Source organism: Mytilus californianus, unplaced genomic scaffold (assembly GCF_021869535.1).
Source record: "Mytilus californianus isolate M0D057914Y unplaced genomic scaffold, xbMytCali1.0.p SCAF_3, whole genome shotgun sequence".
NCBI lineage: Eukaryota > Metazoa > Mollusca > Bivalvia > Mytilida > Mytilidae > Mytilus > Mytilus californianus.
The window spans coordinates 117,202,207-117,222,378 of record NW_026262679.1 but is presented as its reverse complement, the minus strand read 5'-3'; the positions used below and the strand labels follow the sequence as shown (position 1 = coordinate 117,222,378).

The 20,172-nt window shown below is 31.2% G+C and overlaps 2 protein-coding genes across 6 annotated transcripts in view; one reads left to right on the top strand and one right to left on the bottom strand.

The window, feature by feature from the left end:
- The window catches only part of LOC127735930 (uncharacterized), a 502,702-nt gene that overhangs the window by 295,216 nt on the left and 187,314 nt on the right, over positions 1–20,172 (top strand). The window lies entirely within an intron of this gene.
- The window catches only part of LOC127735918 (uncharacterized), a 108,185-nt gene continuing 104,619 nt past the window's right edge, over positions 16,607–20,172 (bottom strand). The window contains exons 99-100 of one of the 2 annotated variants that reach the window (XM_052246358.1): positions 19,096–19,297; positions 17,923–18,045 (exon numbers count right to left, since the gene is read on the bottom strand). In XM_052246358.1, the coding sequence (XP_052102318.1) occupies positions 19,099–19,297 (199 nt within the window). In that variant the 3' untranslated portion in view covers positions 17,923–18,045; positions 19,096–19,098. Of the gene's footprint in view, positions 18,046–19,095; positions 19,298–20,172 lie in introns of both variants that reach the window. The other variant, XM_052246357.1, reaches the window with a different exon arrangement.

Genomic DNA, 20,172 nt, shown 5'->3' with positions numbered 1-20,172 from the left:
GGGATTCAGCCTGTATACATTATACTCTGCATTAAAACTTAACATTCAATAACATTTAAGAATAATGTATACAAGCTGAAGCCCTGTCAATCTTTTGATTGCAGGTGTCATTCTTAATTACACAAGATTTTGACAATGATTGTTTCTTTTTCAGTTGCTTTGGTACTTTTCGAATGTTTATGTTTACCACTGAAAAAAAAGATTGCTGATTCAATTAAAAGTGATAAAATTAAATGAAAAAAAGTATACTCTGCTTGCCTTTTTAATTATAAAAATGTTTAATGGAGAATATAATGTTCGTTTAGTTACCTTCCAAATCTCCTAATAAAAAAATATACCCCTCCTAAGTATGTCTAACATAATATCACCCTCAAGTTTGGCTATACAATCTCTTCAATTCCTCAACTTACGCTAAACAGTGAAAATCTCCTGTTTTGTTGCATTAACCCTAAAGACTTGCTATCAATATTATAAAAATTGGTGAACCTTTATTAAATATTGACATAAAATCTTGTTAAAACTTAAAATAACTGTTTGAAACAAACCCATTTATACTCTGGATGTCTACAAAGTCAAAGTCAGTGAGATGTTTTAATGCACAGAACAGTTTAATGCAATTAACATACATGTGATTTCATCCTGCAACCTCACCTGAGAGGTGCTTCCATACACTGGTGGACCTCCTTATTGTGGTCACTAGTGACATATCATTGATATAATTTGTCTGAAGTCCATGTATCAGTCAAGGTGAAGTTTTTGTGCGGTAGTCTTTTAGAGTAGAAATGAGTATTATAAAAATCTTTCAAAATAAGTCTTTCTTTACAAGTATGAATATAAGGATATTACATTATAAGCAAGATGTTATATGATGTAGGATACAATTTGGACATGTTAATGCTCTAATAGGGGGTCTCCATGCTGTTACTTATAATGATTGGTGTTTTAACAATGACATCCTACATCATATACTTTAGTTTTTGAAAAATGCAAACAAAGTCTTTCATTGATGTAAGCATGACTAAGGATAATGCAATAATTTCAATTTCAGTTTTTCTTTTATTTATATGTTATTGATAAGGAAATTAATGCCAAAGACTCACATAAAAGGAACAATTTGAGAAAGCGAATAATGTCATGTAGATTTTTGTTATAAAAAAAAAATTCAAGAAGGCTTTTACATGAAATATTATTCACTTTAAAAAAATTCTTTAATATTGAAATAAAAATATATAAATGAAACAATGAAAAATAAAATTCAAATGATCACAAAACTTTTAACAAGTTTAAATAAGTGGTGAATATTTTATAGTTGACAAATTTAACACAACTTAAAAACAAAATTGGGAAAGGCAATACATGTAATAATTTGCTTTAAAGGTAAGTATAATTTAGGCCATAACTATCAATTGAAATAAAAATAAATATCATGTTATCAGAGTTTTCTCCCACTGATTAAATGTCAACTTTAAATAAAACCAACTTCCATACACTTGTAAAAAAATCAAAAGTACCTAAGGATCTGAAAAAAGAACAATTTGAAATATTTTAGGCCAATGAGGTTTCTAATAAGATGCCTATTAAAAAAAATCATGTGATAAAAATTTTATATTTTTGTACAAAGATAATTTTATTACTTGATAAATATTTGCCATTATTGTATTATCTTGTAGCAATAATGCCACAAAAAAGTACTTACCATGTACAATTATAAAAAGTACTCTTACCAAACTTCTCAGAAACTTCAAGAGCTGTGTAACACACATGTATACAAACATTGCTCACTTTTTAAGGTTGTTGCATTGTTTTCTGTTTTCTGCCACGTTGTTGGGTTTCTCTAAGATATTGTTTTTTTAAGTTAATGTTTCAACTTGTGACAACTTTATGTGTTTTATTCAACTAAATTATTTTTTTCTATAAAAATGTCAAGTTATATACATGTTTTATTCAACATTTTTTTTTTTTTTTTTTTTTTTTTTAAGAATGTTATCTGATTTAATGAAGACACTGCCACTGGAGAGTCGCAGTACTGCCAAGTTTTCATGAAGCAAATGCATGACATTTGGCCAAAATTGTAAAGATCAAAGAGAAAAACCCATAGATCAATGAAAATGCCGCCAAATAAGCATGAAAATGTGTGAGTCTCGCGCTAAATGCATGAGACTTGGCAGCACTGGAGTCGTCGTTATCACATCTTCATTGATCACTAAACACCACCTGGAAGAGTGCAAGGGGTTATCAGTTCAATTCCCAACTAGGTCAAATGGAAATTTCAGTGAGTAAAATATGACTTTTGAAGTAAGAATAATGTTTAGAACTGGTAAAGGTAACAGGTCTTCATTCAGACTGTTGCCTTGTGAACTAACATGCTAGAAATCTGTTAGTAAGTACATACAGGTTTATTTACATGTTCTTGTCCTGAATATGTTTATAATATTTGCCACTGGACACAAACACTTATCCATACTGTTTCATCTAGTTTCTAATAATTCACTGTTAATGTTTAACATCTGTGACTTTCAGCACACTTGGTTATATCTCGGAAGCTAGTTTTTATTGGTAGAGGAATCCGAAGTACCCAGACCCCTGAAATTTCTTGTATTTTTATATCTCAAGAAAACAAAATTGCTGATTCTACCTTTATTAACTAGGGCTACCATTGGGGAAGTTTTTATTCTGTCACTCAGCTCTCCTATTTACATATTCTCTAAGTCGACTTGGGAGTTCAAAGAGCAGAACAGCTACCATGTGCAACATTGTACCATAAGAGGAAAAAACAGTACAGAGATACAAGTTGTGTCAACTTTGACCTTAGGATCAGGATCAGGATCTAATATATCATATGTTTAGTTATTTTCAAAATAAAATATTGTTTACACTAACATATCAGTTCACAGAGGCTACAATAGGGGAAGTTGTTATACTGTCACTCAGCTCTCCTATTTACAGAGGCTACCATGGGGAAGGTTGTTATACTATCACTCAGCTCTCCCATACAGAGGCTACCATGGGGGAGGTTGTTAAATATAATATCTGCTCACCTAGATGCATCACATCACCATTAGGTAAGATGACAGCAGTTCTCATAATCATACTATTCTAAAAATGAAATTAAATATAAAACATTATCAATGAAGTTGAAATGCAAGATAGAATGATCTGTTTGTGGAGGAAATATATTAATCACCTCTCTGCATTTCAATACATTATAGTTTTAACAGGTTGGGCTCAAGTCAAGAAAAGTGGGGTATTCCCTGTTTTCAGGGAACACCCCAGTTTTCTGGTGTTAAAAAACCCCAGTAAACAGGGACTTCTCTTTTCCTTGTCAATTTATGGTATGAAATCTACAAAAGCTCACCTTCTACATGTGATAACAATGTTATATGATCGCAAGTGTTTTTATATGTTCAAAAATCAAGCTAATTTCAAGTCTTATTTGATGCTCAACTCACAACAAAACAATTCCATTGTTCACCAATTCATACCTTGATCATCAATTATGAGAAGACAAAAAGATAAGTTAATCACTTAGGCATTTAAATTCAATGAATAGAAATTTTCAATAGAAGTGAACATAATTCAGTTATGATCAGTTACACCTGGAGCATGCAGCTTGATCAACTGGTTCCTAAACAAAAGATTTGTATGTTTTTGAATTCTAGAAAAAACAAGGCTTCACTTATTCATGTTTTGTTGTTCCTGAAATACTTAAAGTATTTACAAATACTACTGATACAGTTAAACATGTGCTTTTGTAAATTTCATGCCATAAATTGAAATAGAAAAAGGAAGTCCCTGTAAACTGGGGTTTTTTAACACCAGAAAATTGGGGTGATCCCTGAAAACAGGGAATACCCCACTTTTCCTGAGTTGAGCCCAACCTGTTTAAGGGAAGTTGCATGACCCTATGTTACAAGGTTTTCAAATGGTTTAAATTGGGTATAACAACAAATGGGAAAAGTTCCCAAAATAGTAAATAATTTCCTCAAATGAAAGTTATTTTCAAAGCCTCAATACACATGTTTTTGGGAACTCAATTAGTGCTTCAAAAACATGTCAATTTTAATTGCTTTTTTCAATTTTTTAAATTAATTCTTAAGATTTCAGCTATTAAAAGACTATTTTTTTTTCGATTGCTGCAGGTTTGAAGTTATATAATGTGCCATTTCAAGTAAAAATTATTAAAAAAAAAAAATTTTTAAGGTTCATCATAACAAATGGACAAATATGGCCGTATTTTCACCTCAAAAACTACTCTGTGTACAGGCTTACCTGTGTAGTTTGGAAAGTTTTAAGGCCTGGCATCCACTAGATATATAAAAGTTAAATTTATTTTGCATATCAGAAATATAAAAACTTTTTTGGATTATGATGGGCATTTTTTTCCGTTCCTGCTGAAGGTGTAAAAATAAACTAAGTTGGGATATAACTTTGAGATGCTCCATCTCAGGTAACAACTGATTTGTATTGTATTGATTGTCCTTGATTGGCATGGACAATAGATATCTACACATCTATAGGTGAGTTAAAGGTAGTAACTGAGTGGACAGTATCAAATGCAATTCAGGTGTTTTATTTTTACACCTTCTGCAGGAAGGAAAAAAAAAAGGCCATCATATTCAAAAAAAGATTTTATCTTTTATATGCAAAATAGATTTAACTTTTATATATCTAGTGGATGCCAGGCCTTAAAACTTTTCAAACTGCACAGGTAAGTCTGTACACAGAGTAGTTTTTGAGGTGAAAATACGGCCATATTTGTCCATTTGTTATGATGAACCTTAACACCAGAGTGGAGTAATGGGGTGTGTAAATTTTGTATTCCATAAAAGTTCAGCATTCATACCGGTCAACTCGATATGCACATTAACTCATTTGAATATTACGCTAGACGACCATCTGATTTTCTGTGTATGTGACAGGAGGATTTTGGACTTGAAAAATTAATATTCCGATAACAGAAAAAAAATATCTTGCCATAAACAGGATGGAAATGAAAATTCTGCCGAACAAAAATGCAAACAGTTATATATTATATACAAAAGTGAAATAAATAAGCAAAGCATGTCCAGCAAACAGGTGATGAAGAAATTTCCACCTGTTAAAAATACCAGAAAATCAAATGTCCCATAAATATTTTATTGCAGTTTGTTTAAATCTAAAACAGTATATGTTAATTGACATTTACTATTAAATATTTTTTTATTTAAAATTTTTTTTACTGCGTACAACTCGTTCTCGACTTTCAACATGATCATTCATAATGTGTAAAAAAAAAATTTGAATAGCCTCAATAGGGCCATTTTTTGTGATGTTAGGAAAGAAAGAATAAGACTAACCTGACTTGTGATATATGAAATTTCCAACCACTAACTGACTAAGACAAATATACCAAATATATATTACGTTTCGACTTCGAAATGACTTCCATCACATGAAAAATTACAACAATAGAAATTACCCGCCAAAACAGTAACCAATGAAAAGCATGCGGCTTAATGAACCGTGAACTGGAAAAAAATTAAGACATACAGTGGAAAAAAATTTCACTTTAACTTTATAATAGGACTTAATATTGAACACTAGACTAAAACAAAAGATCAAATCAGTACGTCAATTGTCTAGGTCCACGATAATTAGTTAAAATTAGGTAAAAAATCATGCCCGTATAGCCAGGAATTTTCAGGGGGGATTAACATCGACTCGTAAAGTCAGTTTAAAATAAAATCTAGACTTTGATAGTCACAGTTCAAACAAAATTTCAACTTTAATAGTCACAGTTCAAAAAGGATGTCGACTTTAATAGTGCTTATTTTGTTTTGGTTGGAACCCCCCTTTTTTTGGACAATCAATGCATTTGAATGGGGACATATAGTTGGAACCCCTCCTTTATCCTGGGTTGGGAACCCCCTTTTAAAAATGACTGGATCCGCCCCTGAGCCTTTAGTAACGTCGCTTGACTAGTGAAGGCATGAAATCATGTAATCACAGATATTTATCATACCCAACTATTTCAGTCCTATTCAGGACCGATAACTCTGTCGATAAATATTGTCGGGTATACAATGTTGCTTAAAAATAGAGCAGTTGTATTATATGTCTCTGTTGAAATGTATACAATAACAAATTTTTTTACACAAGTTTAACTTTATATCGATTTATTGAATGCCTGGATTTTGCTTAAAATATTGAATTAAAAAAATAAATAATAAAATCATATTCAATGAAATCTCGTTTAATTTTTTACGAAATAATACAAAATCCATTTAAATTAAAATTTGAATCAAAATATTTCTTTAAAATAATTATAGAAACATAAATATTAGTTTGATTATCTTTAAAGCAAAAATAATTTTTTTAAAGATTTTTTTTTATAATATTTATATTTTCTTAAAGTTTATTATGATACATACTTCTTCTTGTTTGACACGGGGAAGAGAAGATATTTATTTGTACAGTTATGAAAACTTTTGTATATCACAAAATTTAAACTCTGGTAATACATGTATACACAGGATGTTTAATGTCACCTGGTTGCTTTTGGTTTGCACGTCTACCTAACAATATATTGTTATGTAACATTACATCCAAAGTCAGAGTTCACCTGTTCGTCAAGTGATGGGATTTTGAAGGTATGGAATATTTATCTATAATAATTGTTGGGATTTTTTTCTCTCTTGGGACGTAAATATTTTTTTGTTTTAAAAGGAATGTATAAATATATTTCTAAAGAAAGATAAATTATACAGAAAAAAGGAAAAAAACCTTTTAAAAAAAGAAGAGAAAAAATGTTATTATAAATTTTATTGTTAACTATTTTCTGGTAACAGTATATCCTGGATATCTGTCATAATAAAATGTTCCCGTGTCACACTTAAAATAATATTTTGTTAATCAATAAATTTTGAAACAATCATATCGAAATATCACCAAAGAAAATAACAGAAACATTAGAGATTCTACATGAAAATTAAATTAAATCAAGGAAAGTCTTACTATACAAATCCTCGATTTGATGCAACATTTCCATATACATCATCCGCCATTTTGAAAAATCCCGAAATATTCACTTTTTTAAATCGATTTTTGACCGAAATTGCCCAGAAATTAAACTGTTTTAAATAGTATTTTTTGCCAGATATATGTTTGAATATACTTAATCGATTTGCAAAGATTTATTTTTATTAACGGAATTTCTTTATTTGTTATACAAGTAGACATGGGTATCGGTACATTTAGCATTGAGTCAACGGAGAAATAACGAGAAAAAGTACAGGTTTTTACGATTCTCCAGTGACAGAATTTAATCAAAAATTAAACTGTTGGGACCAACATTGTTTGATAGAAATATGTTTGAATATCAAGGATTGATTTGCAAAAGTTAGAAAACTGGTCAGGTTCATGAGGAAACTAAACTTTATTGAAGCACCTATGCATTTTATATGGGGGCAATACAATACAAAATGGCGGCTAGTATACGTCACAAAAGTCACGTGATGTCTGACTTAGTTGGATATGTTCCTTTGGGATGAGTCATCATAAAGTAAGGAGATGTGTATGGCGTGACATAAGGGTCAAAAGTCATTTTATCTTGCAATAGCACAAAATTATTGCAAATCGTGCTATATTCAAAATTTCAAATGCTCTTTTCAATATTGCAAATGCCATTTCATTGTAGGTTTTGCGCTTTTTGTGATATTTTGTAGCTAATCCGAGCGGCTGACAGGGGCGTAGCTACCCGGAGGCACGGCAGCACGTGCATCCACGTCGTTTTCACAAAAAAAAAAAAAAAAGAAAAAAAAAAAAAGAGAGAGAGAGAGAGAGAGAGAGAGAGAGAGAGAGAGAGTGAGGGACAAAGTTAACATATAGGAATTGGTCTTTCTGTGTATGCATTTTAAAAACTACACAAAGAATAAAAGCAAGAAGAATACACATGCAGCGAAATTTTTAATCCTGTAAGACATGTTTGTGTACGATAAATACATACAACTGGTGTAAACTTAGAGGAACTTTTTATATTACGGGCATTGTTTAGAAAATACCAGCTACATAGTTGTTGGTACCACAACCATACCGTATACTCGCTTTGAGTGTAAAAAAAAACTTAATCCCTCTAGGGTTAACAAAAAAACTTGAAAATTATTATTTTCCGCTTCGCCCCAAAGCACACATCTTACTAGAATGAAGACTTTCAACTTTTATCGATCCGGGAATAATGACTGTTACCTTGTGAACTAGTTCAATATTGACTAAGTATGTAGGTCTTGACAACACGAATAGTTCATTTACACATAACGTCAACGTATCTCGTCCTGTGTGCATGTAATATTTGCTACCGGACATTAATAACCATTCAATCAATCAATAGTTTCCGTATACTAGTAGATGAGAAGTTGGAACTGCTGTTATTATAAAAAAAAGTACACATTTTCCAGGACATGTTTTACGTTTTTATTTATTTTACAAAAAAAATCTTTTATATAGATTCGATAATTCGAAGTCGTTTCTATATGGGCCGGCTATACGAATGGTTGATCGTAAAACCATTTACATGTAAATAAATTGTTAATTCTAACTCGTTTTACTGGACTATTAGGTCATTCAATTTTAAAAAGAACTGTCTGTCCGAGTAGGACACTAAACTGCTGATTCTTGTTCGAAAGAGATACACCAAACTTTTATTACACGTATCTTCACTGTTATCATCTAGATATTGCCATACAACTGGTCGAATGCATATGCATTTGTTAATTAGCTGGCTAATTAAAAACGCAGATCATGAAAAAGATCGTGATCAAAGTACCATTTACTCTGAAAAAGTTCATTAATTTTAACTTCGAATATTCCTAACTACGTAAAATTCGAAATTCCCATCTCTCTCTTGTAGAGTTTACCCACAAATTTTTTAAACATCTAAATACATATGTTAAGCAAAATATATGAGAATGTGTCCACCCAGTATTTGGAATCCATGATGTTTTGCTAACAGAAACTCCACATATAGTATTGTGTTTATGTTTATTGTTTGTTTTTTTAAATCTACTTTGCTCAATACAAATACTAGCATATGGAACAAATCTCCATGATTTTAAAAGCTTTCACGTACAAAAAACGCAAGCGACAATGTTAAGTCTTCATTCGACTCGAAGTTAAACAAATAGTTGACCAAAAAACCACAACAAAAATGTCCAAGTTTTATTTCGGTTGTGATTGTTTTGAAACGCTATTTATGCGGAGCTTCCGGGGGCCTTGCCCCCCTGACCCCCCTACCAGGGCTTTGCCCTGGACCTACTGGGGGCCTTAGGGGGCCCCCAGACCCCTCGCCCTATAGTTTGTGATTCCACTTCATTAAGAAGGTAGCTACGCCCCTGGCTGACATCCATTAGGGTCAAAAATTCATTTGGTGCATTTGCGATAATTATTATAGCATTTGCGGTAATTCATGTAGCATTTGTCAGGCGCGTAGCTACGTTTACGTCAAAACGCCCGGGCGAGCACATGGATTTAGGAGAACAAAAATAGTTTAATCTAGATAAATCAAAAAGAAATGGTTGAATTTAAAGCACACAAGTCTTGTAATATTTTTCTTCAATGAATTGTAATTAAGATAAAAGTGACAAAATTCACTTTTTAATCAAATGGTATCATATTATATATTTGTTTATTTTCTGTCAGTCTGAATTTACTGTGAATTATACTCAATTTCCTATTGTTCAAAATTCATTGTCTGCTGAGATACGACATGTGGTTTGCATTTTACACTGTAAATATTGCGGACGCGTTCCAATAAACTCCTCTTAAACCACTTAATATACATTGTGGGTTCCAGCCATTTTTAAATAGAGGGGGTCCAATCCAGGAGAAAAGGGATTCCAAATATATGTTCCCATACAAATGCCATCTACAAAAATCATCAGAAATATATTTGTATTGTCTGATGAAAGAAATTACACGTTATAGTTCCCTGGACAGTTCATAATATCACATAGACACGTATATACCTTGAAATTGCCGTTGTTTCTTTTTCAAAATCACGACTGGTCATACAGTCAAAAAATCTGAAATCGCTTCTAGAATACAGTCAGTTCTAGACTGATCGTACAGTAATTTATTTTGGGATCCTCAAGGAAAACATATTTTTTTATGGGAAATACGAATATTCTACTTAAATACGAAAAGAATATTGAAACAGTATATATTTAACTGTAAACTGATGCAAATATTTGCATTAAAAGATTATTTGCTTTGTACTACGAGAGAAAAATTGTCCATCGATTTCACTTTTTTCTATCAAGTTGGTGTGATGCACACGTATATTTTATATTCTTATGCATGTTTTTGTTACAGTTACTCATATTTATGATGCTATACATACCTTGAAGATGTTCAAAGCACTTTATAGATATAGGAGTAAACAAATGATGAGAAAAGTCACCGTAGGCAAAACCGTCCTGTTAGCCAGCTGGAAATCATCGCTTCGAAAATCGTGACTTCCAGATAGCGTACAGAATAGTATCTACACTGTGCAATAACTTTGTCAAAACTTCATGGAATTTTAAGAAACTTTGCTGGAAGCTTTTTTTATGATTAATGGATAATGTCTGATGCAAAATATTGAAAACTTAGTTTTTTGCAGTTGCCATTAAGATACAGTTTGGGACTAAATTTTTGAGACATCAATAACTTTGTTAAACCTTCATGGAATGTTAAGAAACTTACACGGAACTTCTTCAAGATAACGAAATAGCATCTGAAGAAAATTTTGAATTTTTTATATTTTTTTTCCTGGATTTTACTGATAAATGGACTTATTTTTGTTAGTCAACATAAAACTTTTTACTCTGACAGCAGCAATAGCAGGTGAGACACAGTGTTCTTCGGAACCCTTTATGAGTATTTCTATATTAATTACTGATCTACTCATAAGAAAGGAAGATACTATATATTATTGTTCTTCCCTTCGCCTATATCACCCTGCTCAGTCGCTCTGTAATTCTTGTATCATGGCTATGAGACATGAGCATAAATTATCGGGGATGTCACAATGTGTTAGGAGACGTTATCAAGCTTGCTTTTGTCAGGCCTAAAACTGTCTTAAGAAGGGGGAAAGAACAGTAATAGAACGATATACAGATTATCAAGTTTCTACGTATAGATGTTGTAAAATATCAGTTGCTCAACACAATGTGAAGCTTTTTTTCTTGTTCGCTACGCTCACTTGCCAAAAAGGTTCATATTGTGGCTTGCAGCTGATATTGTAATGGTATCAGTGTTTAGAAAACCTGATAAACTGTACTAACTTTCAGCAGAAAACAACTTTATGTCCTTTTAATATTTTGTTTAAAATATTTCTTTCAAAATTTTCACTCATCTAAAAAGAAATTTCAGTGTTTTGTTCAGATGATGAGATAATAGTGTAATAACCATGGAAACAATTTTCTGAATACATAACTCATAAACGTCATTACAATGGAAGTTGATAGATCAAAGTCATGCTTTTTATATGTATCAATGGGACATATTATGGTAAACCATTAGGCCAACATGTTGTATGATAACTCAAATATTCTTTAACCATTTCTCATGAAATTTTAACACAATATAGGAGTGAAAGTTCCCTTTTGATTGTGAATTATTTTTATTTGTTGTTCCAATTACAGGAGTTTAACAGTCAGATTTAAGGGAATTTTTCATATATATCACATTTACTAGAGTATGCTTAGACCAGTATCCTCAAGACTTTAATCTGTTATTGGGATTGATTAAGGAAAACACTTCGGATTTAGAATTTTTTTCTGGTTTGTCTTTTTAGAGTTACAGGACATTAACAGTCAGATTTAAATTCATTTTTCACAGGTTGTACACTAACTTGAGTATGCTTGGAAAGATTTACTTTAATCTTTACACAGTTGTTGGTATTGGTAAGAGTGATATACTTGTAGGGTAACTTTGATTTTTTAAATTTTCTGGTTCAAATGTTCCAGATTTATTGGAATTTTAAAAGTCATATTTTAGGCAATATTTATATGCCTTAGGATATCAGGTATTTTTTACAGGCCATTTTATTAAATTCTGATTAGAAAACCTTCCTAAATGTAACATTTTATTTTTATGACAATTTCTATATGCACAAGAAAGGGATCTCGTGTGCTACTGGTACAGCTGTTTATTCAACTAGTTTTCCTTATAACCAATTACACATAGCTGTCCATCACAGGATTTGGATGGTAAGAATCTTTTTTATACGACATATTGGTATCACGACGTCGTCATCGTCATTGTCCGAAGACACTTGGTTTCCGGACAATTACTTTAGTACTAATTAATAGAAATCTATGAAATTTAAACACAAGGTTTATAACCACAAAAGGAAGGTTGTGATTGGTTTTGTGGGTTATGGTCCTAACAGTTTAGGAATTAGGGGCCCAAAAATGGGCCCAAATAAGCATTTTTCTAGTTTTCGGACAATAACTTGTGGTATGGTGTATGGATATCTCTGAAATTGTACAACAAGTTTCCATACCACAAAGGGATGTTTAGAATTGGCTTTGGGGGTGATGGCTCAAACCGTTTAGGAATTAGGGGGAAAAACAAGGGTTTCCTTGTTAATGGACAATCACTTTTAAGCACAATGTTAAATTTGGATTACCTCCCTTACACTGCTTTAAAATTATGTACAAAGAAATTTTGTATTGTCTTCAGGTGATTAGCTGTTAATTTGTTTTTAGAAGTTACTAATAAAAATGCTGATTAAAGATATATTATTTTTAGACATGATTATGTATGTCATTTTCTATTTTAAGACTTTTATGATGTATTTAAATGGGTAATTATGGTTGCAAACTCCATTGGAAATTTGAATTGAGATAATGACCATATCTTGAGGGAAATATATTTTTTTTTTTTGGAAAAAGGGGAGGTGAACAAAAATGGGGGGGGGGGGGGGGGGGGGTTAAAAAGAAATTGTGGGAGGGGATATTTTTTTTTTCTCATTACAGATTTCAGAAATTAAAAAGAAAATTTCTTCAAATATTAGTTTTTTTTTGTAAAAAAAGGGGTGTGGTGAAAAAAGGGGGGTGAATTTTTTTTTTTTTTTTGGGGGGGGGGGGGGGGGGGGCAATTCGCAACAGCATAGTGTATTGCACAAAAGCAAAAAATTGAATATAAATTCAAATCATATATTCTGTGTCAGAAACCAATTAAGTGTCAAACATTTAATTTCAATCCAAATTCAGACCTGTATCAAGCACGAATATTGTGTCCATTTTTGCCCCACCTGTTCAGGGTTGAACCTCTGCGGTCGTATCCAGCTGCGCTCATGAAGCATTTTATTATAACATTGCTCAAGCTTCATACTAACAACCTTTCACCCAAGCAATGAGCTAAACTGTTTTATTTGTTGATGAGTTTGTAGAGATGAATATAAACTGCAATTTGGTAAAACATTATAGCAAATTTATAATGTAAAAGGACAAAGCCTTATGAATATGCACAGTAATATTTGTTGGCATGGTACAGTTTCCTTAGTAAATCATGTTATCCAATATATCATCTGCTTTATTCAAACAATTCAGATATTAATACATTAAAAGTTGTAAACATTAATGAGAGACAGCAAACCAACAACACAAGAAATTCAAGACTAAAAGTCCCTTATTTGACCCTAACTTTTATAATGGGTTTCTGTTTCTTTAGTTTTTCTGTGAGTTGTCTTGTAGCTTTGTAATTGTTTTCCTGGTCATAGTGCTGTTTGTCTTTCTCTTCCTCTATGACTTATAGATCAGTCACTATGACAGCAACCCTATAAAACTAAAACAGACACTATTCATGAAACTTATTTTCTTGTGTGGCAGTTTTCAACCAACATATGTATCTACCTTATTGAGCTTGCTGTAGAAGAGAGCACAAGTTGACCCTTATTTCCATGATATGCCTTATCTTATCTCCTTTTTTGTAAATAGTCATCCTGTAAAGGTTTTTTTGTGTGTTTTTCTTATACAACAAATGGTCTGAAAAAACAAAGGGGAAGGTTTGTGCGCAAGAAAAGTGTTTATTTTTTATTCCTCCCACATTTTGTGCCTGTGCCAAGTCGGATGATCTGAACTTTATTTGTTTGTTTCACAGACGATGAGTGTTAGTGGTCTGTGTGATTTGTTGTACTGTCCAATATTTTGGGTAATTTCTGTTTTCCTTTTTAACTGGGTTTTCCGAAGGAAAAAGTAGTTATTAATTGATGAAGTACAGAGTTGGGCGAGCGACAGGCAGCTATGAACAATTTCCCTGCAATAACTTATGAACAGTTTAAATTTTTATATGTTAATACTAATGACAAAATGGAGGTCCAGTACTCCAGTATGATATTGATGATTTTCACTTATAACATACAGGAGTTATGGTACTTGATATACTGGAAAATGGTAATTTATATTGGGTCTGTTAAATAACTTATGAAACCTTCTACCAATGGTTTTCAAATTATAATATATTGTAACTGATGACAAAATGGAGGTCGTTCAATACTGAAGATTTTCACTTTTACTGTTCAGGAGTTTAAAGTCCATGATCTGCAATTGAATTACATTTTTCTCTCAAAATTCACACATTTCATTAAAGATTTAGACAAATTGTTTTCTACTATTTTACAATCCAAGATGGCGGAAGACACCAAAGCTACCTTAAACCCGGTCGATTGTTAAGAATTTTTGTTGTTTGAAATTTTGGAAAGATTTAAGATCTTACTGTTGATCCTGAACCCCTTCCACTCAAAGGGATATAACTTGTTTTGAATTAATAAATTTAGACCCAAAATACTGATTTGTGAAACAAGTTTCTCAAAATGCCTATATATACCATATATATTACTACAATATATGAAGTTTTGATCAAATGATTCAGGTTGCTTGTACTATGCTTTCCATGAGCTTTGTTATACGAAACGTTATATTGTCGTTAATTTCGTCAATAAAGTTGATAGTGTAAATTCAGAAATTATAACAATGTTTTTATTTATGTGAATAATGCAACTGGGTAAGAAATAAATATCATAAGCAAAGAACTCACATTTTAATATTTGATATATACATCTGCAGAAAACTTTTGCTGAAATTTTGGTTGGTTGTGTCATCATCAAAAAAATATATGCTCTCAATAATTTCTGAATTTACAGTAATTTGAACTTTAATGTTCAACCTGTGTCCATCATATCTTATTCATACTGTTAAAGGAGACTTTTTTGTTGAATAAACTGAATGTGATTTTTTTCCTTTGAGATACTGGTTATTTCAAGCATTACTGTCAAGTTTTGTCTTAATCAGTTCAATAGTTTGAGAAAAATCTAGTATAATGTAAGATGACATCTACAGCGATTCGAGCAAAATTTCTCGAAAAATCCAAATCAAGCCGCATCATGATAGAGTATAGTGTGGACCAATAAATGATAAAATATTTATCTCATCTGCCTACAAACAGTTGAATATGATACAAAATGTGACTATAGGATGATAAATAACACTAATGGACCTCTTTGTCTTCATTATAAGGTCTCTTTTGGTCCATTTATACCTCTCATTTCCTCAAAATTTCAACTTTTTAGGCCAAATAATAAACATTTTGGGGTAACTTTCACTCTTTTATGATAGAAATGTTATAATAAATGAGTAATTGAAGTATTCAAGCTGAATGAACTATCCATATATAAAAGTTTACTGACTCCATGGAGGTTTCAATAAGTCCTTAGTAAAACTTCAATTTATGCAGAGAGGGACATAAAAAGCTTCCCTTTTAGTGAATAATTTGTTGTTACTGCTTCAAAAATTATTTCATTTATTTATAACTATATATTTATTGAAGTATTACTTAAGAAAAAGTTTTCTATTATAGCAGTATATAAGAAATAAGGAGAAAAAGTCAGAAAAAGCTCCCCAAAACACTGAGTATGGCTTGCTCTGTCTACTAATATTCATGGTAGAGTCCTATTTCAAGGCAATGTTCTCATAAAATGTGTTTTTGAGATTCAATCCACTGAGAATATTTCATTTTTTATAATATTTCACTTAAATAGCATGAAATTTTAACAAATGAGAGTTCTCACAAGGTCAAGGGTGCATGTGCAGCTTCCCATATTACGTGTAATACCACCATTGACTTTCCCCTATTAGTCTTTGTTAAATTTGCACTTTTCAAAAAATTGTGCAGAATTTATCTTTGTTTCAAATAAAGAAATACTTGGCATGAGTAAAGTTTTTTCCTGTCCAGTACTATAGACAAAATTTCACATAACATTTCATTGCATATAAGAAAATAACCATCACTGGAAGTTAACCAATCAAATTTTCACCTCTTTTTTTCCTGTGTACAAGCTTTAGTAACCATGTAACCTCAAGTTTCCAAAATATTCTATAGAAACACCAAATAAAAAAATAATGGCGCTTTGAAACACACAAGATAAATGTTTATGACTCAGAAATTTTTTACTGCAATGAAATGTAGGATTAATTTCCTACAACTGTCAAATTCAAGGGAATATTTTTTTTTTTATACCCTTTTTCGTATGCAGCCGGATGTGACGTACTATGATTTGGTGGTATTACAGTGGCAGAAGGACAACAACTTCTAATGACGGGTCTTTTATTAATGATTGTAGATATATATATATAAAAGTATGAAAACAGAAATATAAAAAAACAACTATAAAACAGACCCTGATTAAATGTTAATTCCACATGGCTGCATGATTAATAAAAACATATAAAATGACTGTTTATATCATTTTTCTTCAAAAGAAAAAAAAAAACAGTACATTTTATAAAATGTAGAAAGTTTGTCACAATATTTACCCTTTTTCATTAAAAAAACCAACTTTAATAAGAAAGCACCAATTCGATGTACAAATAGATGACATACAAAGTTTATGCAAATTTTGCATTTTAAAATCTCATAACTTTTTTCAAATTTTCAATTCTATACAAAGTAAGCCAGTAAAAATGATGTGATATACAGACATCTGTTGAAGGCGACCTGAGGATTGAATGACAGAAAATAATTTTTTAGGGAATACAAGTTAGAGACATTACTAATGTAAACAAATGTCTTGTAAGGGGAGACAAATCCTGCTCAGCAGGAGGAATGTACATACAAATAAGTAAAATGAAGATGAATATAATTTTTGTATTATGCATGGATATATAATTCTATGGTACATATAAAACCTTATGGAAAATGAATAATTTTCTTAGTGTTTTGATTTGTAATTTTCATTTGGGATTTCTTGTGTTTGATTTTCTAGTAATATACAATAATTTTTTTTTTACAAAAATCACAAGTCAATAACAAACTTAACAGTTTAACAAAATATACAAATATTAACCGAACCCTGAAAAAGCCATAACAATTTTTTTTTTTTGATTTACAAACACCGTTAGTTTTACAAAAGAATAAAAACTGTAATTATTTCAATTAGTATTATTACAAAATCAACTTTCATAATTAATTTTTGACAAGGAATGTAATAACATAATCTTTTGCTTCAAGGGCAAACGCTCCGTCTGCTGCAAAATATTAAGGGCAAACATACTGTCTGCTGTAAAATATTAGGATTTGAATTTCATGAATTGTGTCATTCATTGGAAGGTGTAAAAAGTCAACAATTATGGGATAGCAATCCACAACATTTCTGTAAATCAACAAAAAAAATAAATAATGAGCATTATTTAAACACTGGAAAATATCGAAAAGTATTCATTTTCTTGTATATACAATTATTTAGTAGATTCTGGTTTAGTATCGTCGATCTCTATGGAAATATCTTTGTTGACATCAACTGTTTTTAGGTCAGTGGCAGAGGATTTTACATTCTCTCCTGTGAAGGTCGTGTCCTTGACAGCTCCCCCTTGATTTATATCTGTAGGAGAGAAAGCCTGGTCTAATCTGTCCACTCGTTTTGTAGCAGGATCAACAAATGTATAGTCATCGTTTCCATATTTAGATGAAGAATTAGGATAAGAATCACTGGATCTGTTTGATTTTGTTAAACTGCTGATGTCTGAATTACTACAAAAACAAAAATAAAAATTCTAATAAATTTTAAGGGAAAAAAAACAACACTTAACAAAACATCTCAACTTTACCCTTATTCAACATTATGTTTTTTACAAAAATGTGTTTTCTGTAAAGTAAATTTTTAATTTCAATTAAAATGGAGTTTTTTTTATATGTTAAGTTTTCTAATATCTTGTGTATGTTACTTGGTGCTGTGTCAAACTACAGATAATGGGTTGTGAAACATTAAATTTCATGCAAATGATGAATCAGTGGCTCCTGTACAATAACTTAATAATGGTCCATGATAAAATATTGATGAGTAATGAAGATGGGTGCAATCTATAGTACAACATTAACATGATAAGGGTCCATTATTATACTGATGAGCAATGCAGGAAGGTGAACTATGAGAGTGTTCTAGCATATACATATATAGTGAACAAAATGCTACAGTGAATACTAGAACAAAGTTGCAGTAATATAATCAAAGTGAAAGCAGAATTTTCTTTGTTTCTTTTTAAGATGCTTTTCAATTTAATAGACATTGTATTTATTGTTGTTTTTACATTATTTTCCACTAAAACAGTCTGTTATATTTTTTTATATTTCTAAATTTTGATACAAATATATATGTAGTCTACAAATAAACCTACATCCAAAATCAAGTATATTTACAGAAAAGAGATTGGAAAATAAAATAATGAAGGTTTTACAGTTCCAATCAGTTTCGACTTGTGAAAACCACACCAGTGGGAAAGAATTCTGATATTTAAATCATATCCTGCTCTTCTGAACAGGTGCTCTTGAAAATTTTTATAACATTTTATTTCCATAATTCCATTTCAATATTAAACTTGAACATAAAAAAAAACAACAAATTACACTTGTTATTATGCCCGTATGATATACTAGTAAGATATAAGGTTGCTTTAAGTCCAGAATTTTTTTTTCATGCACACTGAAACTAATCTTTTGTTTAAGGAAAGACATCAAAATAAGGATCAGAAATAAATACTTGATTCTGGAATATAAGAATATAAGATGTAATGATTTATTTACATTTTATAAATGTGACCGCTCTGCATCGACAATGATATTAGTGGGCGGCGGTAAGTCGTCTACTGCTGGTTGTTTCTCAGCGTAAGGCTGAGAGTAACTGTACCCCAGGTTATCAAAAGCACGAGCATTGTCATAGTCTTTGTTACTAGCAGAATCGGAGGCAGAAGGTGAGTAGCTTGGAGATTTTCTCTTAATTTCTGCCCTAGAAAAAAATAAGATAATACAGAAAAAGGCGCAATTTTGTGAAAAAATAATAAAAAGTAATATAATACATATGAAGTGAAGCACACTAAGATAGAAAGGGTATAGAGATTATGAAGCACACATGCATGACATGCCATTTTACTATCGAAGGACAAGGTGCAATAAGGACCTTATTTGGCCTAATTATTCCTTGAAAGGTACATGGCCACCTTTTCTGTCTCTTGAATTTAATAATCAACAAGTTTTATAAGTGTATCCAATAACATATTATATTTACAGAATATCAGTATTTATGTTTTGAAATTTTGTCTTGCATATTTGCATGATGGCTTCAAGTTCTAGCATTTAATGCAAAACTTCAATAAACAGCTGCGCCAGGAGCGCATGTTATGCCCGTCGTCTTGTGAAAAAATCATAATAAATTTTTTTGGAATAACACGGGGGTTGTACAGGAAGTCATGCTAAGTATATCCTGACTCATTCCTCTGAAATCCCCCTTTATTTAGTGGAGCTGCTGGTGGGATGTATATGGGAACCTGGCAAAACATAAGCATGTAAACTTTTAAGCAATAGAGATATGGCGCGAAATGTGACCAAAAAAAGACTTCCTTTTTTACCAAACAAAAAGCGTACCTTTTTTACCAAAAAGCTCAATAAAAATTCAATAACTCAAAAATAAAATAAAGAATCATCACGAAAAAGTATGCAGATCTTCAGATTAATATAACTAACAAGTGTGTGAAGTTTTATGCAATAATTATAAATAGTTTCTGAGATACGGCGCGACATGTGAAAACCCCCCTTTTTTTTACAAAATAACTCTAAAATAAAATTTTGAATCATCACCAAAAAGTATACAGATCTTTAGATAAA